Source organism: Phycodurus eques, chromosome 21 (assembly GCF_024500275.1).
Source record: "Phycodurus eques isolate BA_2022a chromosome 21, UOR_Pequ_1.1, whole genome shotgun sequence".
NCBI lineage: Eukaryota > Metazoa > Chordata > Actinopteri > Syngnathiformes > Syngnathidae > Phycodurus > Phycodurus eques.
In genome coordinates this window covers 10700954-10713878 of record NC_084545.1, presented here as the reverse complement: position 1 = coordinate 10713878, position 12925 = coordinate 10700954, and the positions used below count along the sequence as shown (strand labels likewise).

Below are 12925 nucleotides of genomic sequence, written 5' to 3'. Positions count from 1 at the left end.
GCTCCAGCACGCCCGCGACCCTAGTGAGGAGAAGCGGCTCAGAAAATGGATGGATGGATGGATGAAATTAATGAAACAAAATATGAAAGTTTATCAAAAACATACGCCATAATCTGCAGAAGATTCAACACAACATACAACTGTATGTTCTGAATGTAATAATATGAGAACATCCTAATTAATCTTGACTGTAGGCGGGGAATAATATATAACTACAGTACTATGCATCATGCTGAGATAAGTTTTTGTATGTTTGTATGTTTCTTAATACAGGATTTAAGATACACAAAAGGGACAATTCATTGTGAATTATTGGAGTTTTAAACAGCCGATTGTTGCCCATTAGAGCCAATGACTGTACAGGTATGAGTACATACAGCGATAAGAAAGAAAACATGACAAACAAGAGTCATTAGTGCTACAAACGCAGTGGAAAAGCGAGTATTTATAACGTCGGTGAAGTCATTCTATGATCACGTAACACCAGACTCCAGTTGCGCACCTTTACTCAATATTACGGTAGAGCCGTCACCGGTAACCATGGCGACCGGGCTCTAACAGGAAGTGTGCTGCCTGAGAGCTTTCTAACGACATGGTAGAGATTGACGGTGGCTGCAAGAAAAAGTACGGGTTTTTTTTCTGTATATCGTTTGTGTTTCTGTGACTGAATGCATGGAAGACGATTGTGATTAACATTGCAGGGACTTGGTGAAAGTTTTGAGTTTGTTAGCTGCACTTACAGAACAGGACTTGGGTGTGTTGACATTTTGGCTGTTGTGTTATAATTGTAACTTATTGGTCTAATAATTATCAGGCAACGTCATCTTTTTTTTTTAAAAATATGTAATATAATAGAGCAGCATGCTCTTTGCCTCACCTTCCATTTTTGTTTAGCTGTATCTTAGCAACCAAAGGCAGTGGGTACTCGTCGACGGTCCCTGCATTTGAAAAGTGTTAACAAATATCAGGTAAGTTTGCTCATGTGTACATCTGTAGACTGTAAGGACAACTGCTGCTTACAAAATGTAATAACCTTGTTCAATATTGCCCCATGTGGCTGTTTATTTCTGGCCAAATGTAATCTTTTTTCCCACTATTTAACTGTTTTTATTGTCTCCAGCAAAATGGGTAACTCATTGACCAGGGCAGCAAAGTGGACCAAAGGAGGCAAACTAGATTCCATGCCACTGAATGATCTGCTTCTGGAAGAAATCATGCGTTTTGTGGATGACTTCAGCTCACTGCACCCAGAGGAGGCAGAACTTTTGTTTGAGGAGCCGCTGCAATGGAAGACCACTTTGACAGCGTCTGATTTTGAAAGGGATTATGACCTCAAGTCAGTCTAATCATGAGCTTTCGTTATTATTTGGTGTCAGTGCAAAATATGCTGTCCTTTGCTTTCTACCGCGTGGCATTATTTTTTTTTATTATATCATACAATGTGTTTCACAGTCAGATATTTATAATCTAAGTAAAATAATGTAACTAAAATTGGAAAAGTACTACTGTGCTGTCCCCTCAGAGACTCAGATGGAGTAGAGTCCCAGGAAAAAGATAAAAACGGATGTCCAACATTACGGCTCTCTCCCCCGAATATTTCTGTCCGCAACTTCAACCAGCTCTCCAATCTTGTGAATCTAGCAAATGAGAATAAACTGAAAGAAGTTCAGTCGTGCCTTGAAGGTAAGTGATTCAACTATTTAGTGAGATTTTAATCCCATTTGCATCCAAAGGTTTCTGCCCACCAACAAAGCACGTAACCCATGTGTTCCTTCTTGCTATTCTCTTTTGTTAGTTAGCAATGAACCCAAACCAACCAATATAAAATATCTTTTTTAGATTTTAACATTTTGTTGTGTTTGGTGTTTTTCTTTTTTTGTATCAATTCATTCATTCATTCATCTTCCATTCCGCTTATCCTCATTATGGTCGTGGGCGTGCTGGAGCCTATCCCAGCTATCTTGGGGCGAGAGGCGGGGTACACTCTTAACTGGTCACCAGCCAATCGCAGGGCACAGAGAAACAAACATGCATTCGCACTCACATTCACACCTACGGCAATTTAGAGTCGTCAATTAACCTACCCTGCATGTTTTTGGGATGCGGGAGGAAACCGGAGAGGCCGGAGAAAACCCACGCAGGCACGGGGAGAAGATGCAAACTCCACACAGGCAGGGCCGGGATTTGAACCCCGGTCCTCAGAACTGCGAGGCAGATGTGCTAACCAGTTGTACACCGTGCCGCCTTTTTGTATCAATGAAGAATAAATTACTGTGCACCTAAAAACAAAATTCACTCATATGCTGGAGGTATGCATTTATATAGGTACGCGATCTAATGTGGCTAATGTAAGAATTTTTAATTGCAGATTGCCTTCGCTATTATGTGAAGAAGTTACTATTTTACCTCCAAGGATGTGATTTTTCCTTTGCCATTTATGCATTATTAGTAAGCAGCATGATGACTTGTTTTTCAAAATTATGAACATTTTTATTTACTTATTGAAAATTAGATGGATATTAAAGACACAATGCAGGCATAATTGGGTTTCTATGAAGATGTAGAGTTTGGTGCTGATTAAAATTATAGCAAAGTGAAGCCCTTTGAAAAATGAGTGGCCTGCAACCTGCATTTCAGTGCAAATATATGGCTAATTTTCCCATAATGCTCAGAAAACAGAATGCCGATGGTGACGATTCTTGGTCCCAGCTTTGCCAACATGAAGAAGGCTGTAAAGACTGACAAAGGGGAAGGCCACCCACAGAGCAAGGACACTGACCTCAAGATCCAGCTGCTCCGCCTTCTACTAAATCTGGACAAACAGATTGTTCGCAAGATCCTTAAAGAAATATCAGAGTGGGTGCTTCCCTTTTCTGGGTGTCAACCCTAGTCAAATAATATTAATAGATACTTCAGTGAGTTTTTAAAAGGCGGGAAGCTGTTTATTTATTTTTTTTCCGCATTTTTCAGAAAGTTCCGGCTCAATCCCTCCTTCGTGGATAATGAAGTGGAATATTTACAGAGCTTTTGCGGTCCAGGGGAGAATAGGGTGTTAAAGTTGGTTCAATACACGTCAGGTTTGTATTATAATAATACAACCCCAATTCCAAAGAAGTTGGGACTTTGTGGTAAACATAAATAAAAACAGAATACAATGATTTGCAAATTATGTTCAACCTATATTTACTTGAACACACTACAAAGACAAGATATTTAATGTTCCAACTGATAAACTTTATTGTTCTTAGCAAACAATCATTAACTTAGAATTTTATGGCTGCAACACATTCCAAAAAAGCTGGGACAGGTGGCAAAAAAGATTGAGAAAGTTGAGGAATGCTCTTCAAACACCTGTTTGGAATATCCCACAGGTGAACGGGCTAATTGGGAACACGTGGGTGCCATGACTGGGTATAAAAGGAGCTTCCCTGAATTGCTCAGTCATTCACAAGCAAAGATGGGGCGAGGTTCACCTCTTTGTGAACAAGTGCGTGAGAAAATAGTCGAACATTTTAAGGACAATGTTCCTCAACGTAAATTTGCAAGGAATTTAGGGATTTCATCATCTACGGTCCATAATATCATCAAAATGTTCAGAGAATCTGGAGAAATCACTGCATGTAAGCGCCAAGGCCGAAAACCAACATTGAATGCCCGTGACCTTCGATCCCTCAGGCGCCACTGCATCAAAAACCGACATCAATGTGTAAAGGATATCACCACATGGGCTCAGGAACACTTCAGAAAACCAATGTCAGTAAATACAGTTCGGCGCTACATCCGTAAGTGCAACTTGAAACTCTACTATGCAAAGCAAAAGCCATTTATCACCAACACCCAGAAACGCCGCCGGCTTCTCAGGGCACGAGCTCATCTAAGATGGACTGATGCAAAGTGGAAAAGTGTTCTGTGGTCCGACAAGTCCACATTTAAAATTGTTTTTGGAAATTGTGGACGTCGTGTCCTCCAGGGCCAAAGAGGAAAAGAACCATCAGGACTGTTATGAACGCAAAGTTCAAAAGCCAGCATCTGGGGCTGTGTTAGTGCCAATGGCATGGGTAACTTACACATCTGTGAAGGCCCCATTAATGCTGAAAGGTACATACAGGTTTTGGAGAAACATGCTGCCATTCAAGCAACGTCTTCATGGACGCCCCTGCTTATTTCAGCAAGACAATGCCAAACCATATTCTGCACGTGTTACAACAGCGTGGCTTCGTAGTAAAAGACTGGCGAGACTGGCCTGCCTGCAGTCCAGACCTGTCTCCCATTGAAAATTTGTTGTGCATTATGAAGTATAAAATACGACAACGGAGACCCCGGACTGTTGAACAGCTGAAGTTGTACATCAAGGAAGAATGGGAAAGAATTCCACCTACAAAGCTTCAACAATTAGTGTCCTCAATTTCCCAAACCTTTATTGAATGTTGTTAAAAGAAAAGGAAACCCTGTCCCAGCTTTTTTGGAACGTGTTGCAGCCATAAAATTTTAAGTTAATGATTATTTGCTAAAAACAATCGAGTTTGAACATTAAATATCGTGTAGTGTATTCAATTAAATATCGGTTGAACATGATTTGCAAATCATTGTATTCTGTTTTTATTTATGTTTAACACAACGTCCCAACTTCATTGGAATTGGGTTTGTATTTCACTGGGTTGCAATTGCTCTTAACACAAATACTGAATATTCCACACCGTAAAAAGACTGTGGGGCGGTGCCATTGACTACACAAGCATCATTTCATCTGTCAGATTGTTGTTTACTTTGGCAGTAATCAGTAAGATTCTTTTGCATGACTGGAGATGATGTATCGTGCCACGTGCGTGAGAAATAAAAGTCAGATTATTTTAAAATATTCCATTTATGCTCTGTGGGTTTGAATTACATTGTTATCTCTTTGCTGTTCTGTTTTATTGAGCCTACTTGGATAAATATGTTGTCAATGAAATCGCTTCTTCCATGGGCTCATTTCCCTCAACCGTGTTAGTTCTCATCATCCAAAATAGATTTGATCATTACTTATTTTGATGGATCATTGTCAGGTTGTTCAGTATTAAAATGCAGTATGTTTCTATATATAACCTTTTTCCTCTCTCACCCTTCTCAGACTATGAATATTCAAATGGATGTCGTGCCCCTCTCTGGAGACAGATAGAAGGTGAGATGTGTTACCTCGTGATTGAGCCTTATGACACAGAGACGCTGTACATCACCTGTAGCAGTGCTGGAGTTTTTCTCAACATGGTAAGACTATTGATATGGTGAAAAAATGATGGACTAATATTTCATCTGTTGTAGTAAATATGCTAGATAATTGACATTATTAGTACATAGACCTAAGTGTGTTGATGCCCAATAATAACTTGCAGGTCCAATATGATGTATTTCTTTTTTAGAATTGCATTGAGATCATGGACTTTGGATGTGAATTTCGCCACTGGGCTGGACAGTTGTGACAAAATAATTTCAGAGAATTTCAGAAAATATGATACAAAGTGCTATAAAGCCAATTCATTGGCTCAGTCTGAACATGTTGAACAAGAAGTAATCGATTCTGTATACAAGGATTAGCATGAGAAGAACTATCATTTTTCACTTGTGCTTTTATAGCAAGGGAGTGACTGAGTTTGTATGGTGTAATTTACTTCATTAGCCTACATGGAGTATAATAAAACGAAGCTGAGGTTTTTAAAGACCCTGTATAGTGAATTTGGAGATTTTATTTTCTAAGTACATTAAACACATTTCAAGACAATTGATTGAAAATGTGTGTAAGTCTGACATATATATATATATATATATATATATATATATATATATATATATATATACACACAGAGAGAGAGAGAGAGAGAGAGATCATTCCATTTTTCTGCACCATTTCATTTTTCCAGACTTTTGGGTGTGGGTAAAAGGCAGGCAAATGACACACTTGAGCCATTTTTCCATATTTTTGTGTGTGGCTAAAAGGCAGCGAATTGACACACTTGAGCCATGAGTCTATTTTCACTGTAAAGGGACTTTAAATGTTCAAAATTTTTGACAAGTTGCTGCCAGACATTTTTTTTTTTTTTTTATTTTATTTTTTTTACATCAGGTGTTTGTTAGACAATATGATAACCTCAGCAGACTATGAGAAATCTGAAAGGCTTTCAGAGACCAAACATTGGCTCCCTTCAAAGCTGTTTTCAATCATTTCTAAAAGTTAATTGACACTCTTGCTGCAGCGTTGACTCTTGCTGACAAGCCAGAGGCTTCCTGTGTCTGTTTCTTCACCTGGAAATATTTCAGCCAAAGCAGAGTGGTGGGGGTGCAGAAACTACAGCCTGGCACCGAACGGGTGACATTGATGCAAATGAAACCTCGAAATACAGTAGTGTCTTAAACCTAATTTAGCGGTTAACATGGGTTTACACTTCCCTTCGGAGGCTGCCTTTAGCTCCTCTGAGCTTTCTTGGCCCCTAGGCTACTCCCAAACTGGCATGTGGGCTGAATTAGGATTGTGGTTTTTCAGAATTAATGAAAGTTTTTTTTATTATGTGCTCACACAGGGTGTCAAGCAGGAGGGAGACGAGGATGCCTATGAACGAACGAGTGATGTGTTCAAGAGCCTGGTTACTTTGCTCAAGAGCAAATCTCAACTCTTTGCTGAGAGCTTGAACTCACAGGTACAATTTGTTTTAAATTAAATCCGCCCATTTTCTTTCCCGCGACTCCTGTTAAGACATTATTACATATTATATACATATTATACTCACATTCGCACCATCACTATGTGGCAACTGAACATATTGTATATGGGTGCCTGCACTGAATTCAGGCAAGTGAACCACTACGCCATCAGTGACTTACATCCATCCATTGATTTTCTATGAGCTGGAACCTATCCCAGGTGACTTTAAGGGGTGAGAGATTGGGTACTCCCAGGAATGGTTATCAACCAATTAAGGGGTACATCGACAAACAAGCATTCACATTCATATTCACACCTATGAACAATCTACAGTGTTCAATTAAGCTATTGTGCATGTTTTTAGAATGTGTGAGGAAGCCTCAGTACCTGGAGAAAACCCCACAAGCCTCAGGGAAAACATGCAAACTCCATAATGTGACGCAAAATTCAAACTCTGAACCTTAGAACCATGAGTCAAAAGTGCTAACCACTAGTTCACCAAACTTAAATAATTAAGTAATGACTCATTTTTTATATTATTCATTTCTTTTTAGCTAACATGGCTTCGTTTACTGCACGAGGACTGTTATCACAAAAAACTATAATTCAAATCTAAACTACAAACGACAAGTTTTACCCTTTGAAGCAATCCCCCTGGAGTCTATCTCACTTTCCCAGCCTTCTCTGCCACGACTTTATGCACTCCTAGAGGGATCCTTCCGGGATTCTTCAGAGCTGCGTCATAATAGCCGCATTGATGTCATCCACCTCTTCAAAACGCAGGTCCTCATGATGACCCCTTGAGCCTGGGAAAGAGAAAACAAATCACACAGAGTCAGGTCTGGAGATTTTCTTCTCGATCAGGAACTGTTGGATGTTCAGGACATTGTGAGCAGGCACATTGTTATGGTGAAGAAACCACAAGTTTTCTTGCCATAACTTCAGCCTCTTCTCGCAATGAACGAAGCAGAATCTCTTTGTAGATGTGCTTGTTGATCGTCTTGCATACATTGGATGGGAAAACTCGTAGTTTGTAATTTGCGGTTGAAATGTTGATATTTTGTGACACCAGTCCTGGAGCTTTTCTGACACACCTGTATAAAAAGAATGGCTCCTTTTTAAATTTTATCTCATGAAGCAAAGATGATGGAGTGGTAAATGCCTCTCTATCCCATGAACAAGGTCCTCCGTAGAGCAATGATTTGATCACTGATGCTGTATGACTCACATGTACAGTTTAAACAGTGCACATTGTGTAATCAGTGTCTGTGCTGCTCTATGCTGGTGAGCTAGTGTCTGCTTGTCAGTACGCTGAAGTGTATTTGATCCAACATCAAACAGCTTCACACACCACACACACACACACAAAATGAGGCAAGCTTCCAGACATTCAAACCTGCGTGATTTGTACAGTAGTACTGCTTCCTGCTTTAGTAATTTGATGACATAACAAACTGCCTCAATATTTAACACCAGTCCCACTCAAAAATCTGTTAATCATTTGAGCATAGATTTTTTTCTCCCCTTTTCACTTATTGTAATTTTGTTGGAAAATGTGTCATCATCACAAGTTCCTCAGTGTGTTTTGCGCCATTTAAGTGTGCCAGCTCTGAGTATGGGTCTGCTTTCTCTCTTAATACATGGAAAGATAATTGGAATTTTGGGTTGATTCGTTGACTCTTCTGGTAATTTGAAGCCACACTGTGATTATTTGACCTTAATCTAACAGATTCATAATCATTTAGATGGTACACTATTTTGTGACTATTAGAATGACAATGGTTTGTGTTTTTATTTTATTTATTGAATATTGAAGTGCGGTAAACTAGTGGTTAACACTTCTGTCTCACAATGGAGAGATTCTGGGTTCGAATCTTGGCTCATGACCTCTGTGGAGTTTGCATGTTTTTCTCGTGTTTGCACAGGTTTTCTCCAGCTCCCTCCCACATTCCCAAAACAAGATTCTTAGGTTAAACTGGATGGTCTAAATTGTTCATAGGTGTGAATGGTAATGAGTTGTTTCTTTATATGTGTCCTATAATTGACTGGCAACCAGTCCAGGGTTTACCCCATCTCCAGCCCAAAGTCAGCTGGGACAGACTACAACTTACCCATGACACTCATGAGGAAACACTTTTAAACACAAATTAATAGTTGGATGTATCTAATGTTACACTTATCAAGCAAATTAATAAGAATACCCTAGAAAGAATGGCTGATATAAACTATAATGGACCGTACCATTTTGATTCTTGGCCCGGCAGGACAGCTCCAATGTGGCAGGAGTAAACATTTTCTCGGATAAAAATATAGAATTGCATTTTTTTTTTTGTCTGATTGATTCTTAGCAGGCTACAGGTGAATGGTGTTAAGGCTTTGGGAAAAGACCAGTCAGTCTCACTATACTTTTTGTGGAGCAAGCAATTCCGTTGTGACTCAAACAGCAAGAAAATAAATACAATTCTTCCATTCGCACTTATCCAGATTTACACTATGTATAGGTTTCTTTCTTGGCAAAGTTGGCACATGAGCCAACCTTCCATAAAGACGGATGGACGGACGGGCAGACATACAGGAGATGACTGAGACTTGACCTGAAGTGATCAGAGCAGGGAGGGAGGAAGCAGATTTTCCTTCTACATTTAGTCTTTTGGATTCATTTTGACATCTCAGCAAGATTGGAAATTGGGCATGCTGTGTATTTGCAAGCGAAAAAAACCCCTCTCAAAATTAATACCAACTGTTGTATGCTGGAATCTGTGGTAGGAAAGACACTGACAGTTGTTTTCTGTTAAAAGCGGTCAGGGGCCTCTGATTTACAACCGTGCTGATTTCGCATCAGTTATTGTGATCAAGCCGTATGGGAGGAACGAAACAAGTTTTGAAAAAAAAAAAATGGCAAAACGTGTCAACGACTACATTTCACCGGGTAATAATAAATGAGTTCACTGTTTCAGGTGTCAGTCCTGCTTCACTCAACCTACGCCTCTGGGCTTCTAGTGTTGGTTTACTTGCAGTAAGTTACCAGTAATAGTGCTTTTTATTGAGGCATGTCAAAAAAATTTGAGTGTTTCCTTCTGTGAGAGCACATGGACTTTGTCCATTACACATATAATGGAATTAAAGAAGGTCAATTAGTTTGAATAAAGTCAGACTGCGGGTCTGTGGTTGGTTGGATTGACTTGGATATTTCCAATAGCCGGTCACTTTATGTTTAAGCAAAAACAAGTCTTTGGAAAAGTGATTGGGCATGCTTGGCTCCAGCTTGTATGTGAACGCAGTCAGCTGAAATACATCTTAATTCTTTTCCTCTTCCCTTTAAAATGTTAAGCCCCTATAACAACCAGTGACAGTCTGAGCTATTTCTGCAAGGCAGGTGTCTGTGATTAAAACACTGCTGCCTGCAAACTATTCAACAATTCACATGTGTCATATTGGCATCCATACATGTGGTTTTAAAGATTTTTTGTTTTTTTTTTTTTGTTTTATACAGACCCTGTAAACTTAACTGAAAAATAATAATGGAAAAACTGTGACACAAAGCCATGACTGTTGTCTGTGCCAAGGTCCCATTTTTGTGGTGTGAAGGCGTACTTAAACAATAACTTAAAGATGTTGTTCAGCTACCTAACAGAAACTGCCCTTTTCTGCACAGAACAACATATGCTATGTCACTGAATTGTTCCTACTTGTATATGTGAATATTTATTGAAGGGAAATGGACAAACCACTATAAGTAATATTCTTAAAACAATAATAATGACAGCGACACGATAGTGAGTGGTTAGCACATCTGCCTCACAATTCATAGGTCGGGGGTTTGAATCTGCACTCTGGCTTTCCTGTATGGAGTTTGCATGTTCTCCTTGTGCTTGCATGTTTTTTTTCTCCAATTGCCCAGGTTTACTCATGCATAAAAAAAACATGTTTATCAAAGACTCTAAATTGTCAATGGGTGTGACTGTCTTTTTTTTTCTTTTTTTTCTTGGGAGGGGTGCCCTGTGACTGGCTCTTGGCCCTGAAGTCAGCTAGGACAGGCTCCAGAGCGCCTGTGACCTTAATGAGTATAGAAGACAGAAGGATGGATTAATAACAGTCACACACATCATGTCAGGGTTTATACTATTTGGGTTTCTTTGTGTTTGACAGAAAGGTTTTTTTTTATTTTCCTGACATTTGATGGTTAAAACCTTTCTTTGATTCTTATACAATAAAACTCAAATACTATACTGTACTTCTAAGAAAGACCAAATGAACTTTGTTACACAGATGTCAGAAATAAGTAGGCTGCTTCTACAAGAGTAATTAACTTGAGAATGTATCATTTGTTGTACAAGCAAACTAAAAGATTAATTAAACTGACACATACATTTTTGTTTGATTTGCTTGAAAAGGATATTCGAGAACCTCCACGTACACCAAAATTAGTGGATGCGCAGACACAACTGTCACTTAAAAGGATTGACAAGAGCACTACACCTTCACAACGGTAGGATCTCTATCCTCAACTGTGTACTTAATTATAGTTGTCCTCAGAAGAACGGTAATACTGCTTACTGCTTGTTGTTGGAATCACCTTTGTTGAAGATACTGTGTGGGCTTGAGATGAAAGTGATGCTTGAGTCATGCCGTGCTGTGTGTAGTTACTGTATATGGTTTAAGGGCAAGTGGAAATACCCATGATTACACAGTCATCAAGACTAATAAATGCAGTCGCAGCGTGGAAACCCTTGCTGCCGAATTAAAAATATGACCCGCGGTAAGGAAATGCTTTTTAAAGTAACACTATGTAGTATTTGACCTTAAAATAATAGATTTTAAAACATTTTGATGGTACACTGGCTTGAAATAATGACATTAGTGCTCTCTGTCATTGCCGTGGCAATCCTGGATCACCTACTTCGGTGGACAAAAATAAGTCTTAAACCAGGCTGGACACTTGCTATATTGTGCGAGCATTCACCTTGGTGCTAATCTTTGTGCTTCTGACATGTTGTTTAGTTTTTGCATCTTGAAATTATGAAGCAATTAATGCTATACATAATTTGTGGATTTATTGCTCAACAGTATAATATTTGGAGCATCAGGTGAAAATCGAAGATATTTTAAAAATGCACTGAAAATAAAGGAGACCTGTTATTTAATAATAATATTTTATACTAATATTTGTTGATACTTAAGCTGCGACTTGACCCGCCGAAAAAGCGGAAGAATATGGATGTAGGGATGTTAATATTTGATAAAAAGTTTATAGGTTCATATTTAATATGGCGGCACGGTGTCCAACTGGTTAGAGCGTCAGACTCACAGTTCTGAGGACCCGGGTTCAATCCCCGGCCCCGCCTGTGTGGAGTTTGCATGTTCTCCCCGTGCCTGCGTGGGTTTTCTCCGGGCACTCCGGTTTCCTCCCACATCCCAAAAACATGCATTAATTGGAGACTCTAAATTGCCCGTAGGTGTGAATGTGACTGTGAATCGTTGTTTGTTTGTATGTGCCCTGCGATTGGCTGGCAACCAGTTCAGGGTGTACCCCGCCTCCTGCCCGATGACAGCCCGCGACCCTAGTGAGGAAAGGCGGCTCAGAAAATGGATGGATGGATATTTAATATGGAAATGAATACAATAATCTGCGATTGGCTGATGACCAGTTCAGGGTGTAGCCCAGAACTTCTCATTTGCTCTTTGTTTTAATGGAGAAATATTGTTCTGTTCCGATTAAATTGCTTCTATAGTAGCGTCTTTGTTAAGCACTCCAGGGGAAGCCATTTGGTGCAAGTTAGATTTCATCCATGCCACAGCTGTATCAGATACCTCCAACATACATCTTATAGAGAGAATTATAGCTATAGAAATAACACAACTGGGCATCATGAGTCTTTATTTTATGTCATTACAGTGACCAGGAAAATATATCTGACGTCGATGCACAGAAGGGAGCCAGGAGCAAGAGTATATCACGTTTTTCAGAGTCCTCTTACGCAGAACAACTGTCCTCTATGAAACTGTGAGTGTCCACTTTGGTTTTCCTTTATCACAAGCCATGAAACAACAAGTTATAATGTACTGTACACTGAGACTTGGGCAAGCAAGATTGCAGAATTCTTTTATTTTATTTTTTTCAGAAAACCTGATGTGTAAATTAACAGGGGTTTCAAATTTAGATTGTAAAGTTACACTGCTTTTTTAATTTTTATTTTTACGATACTCAACAATAGACAATAGAGTTTTTTTGTGCAAGAACACAAAAAG

General features: G+C 39.2%; 1 protein-coding gene across 2 annotated transcripts in view; it reads left to right on the top strand.

The window, feature by feature from the left end:
* The first annotated feature begins 242 nt into the window (after positions 1-242).
* The window catches only part of odad2 (outer dynein arm docking complex subunit 2), a 52645-nt gene continuing 39962 nt past the window's right edge, over positions 243-12925 (top strand). Inside the window, exons 1-10 of one of the 2 annotated variants that reach the window (XM_061666457.1) lie at positions 243-624; positions 895-968; positions 1121-1336; positions 1523-1683; positions 2673-2856; positions 2971-3077; positions 5111-5247; positions 6555-6671; positions 11071-11165; positions 12573-12680. In XM_061666457.1, the coding sequence (XP_061522441.1) occupies positions 1125-1336; positions 1523-1683; positions 2673-2856; positions 2971-3077; positions 5111-5247; positions 6555-6671; positions 11071-11165; positions 12573-12680 (1121 nt within the window). In that variant the 5' untranslated portion in view covers positions 243-624; positions 895-968; positions 1121-1124. Of the gene's footprint in view, positions 625-894; positions 969-1120; positions 1337-1522; positions 1684-2672; positions 2857-2970; positions 3078-5110; positions 5248-6554; positions 6672-11070; positions 11166-12572; positions 12681-12925 lie in introns of those variants that run through there. The other variant, XM_061666458.1, reaches the window with a different exon arrangement.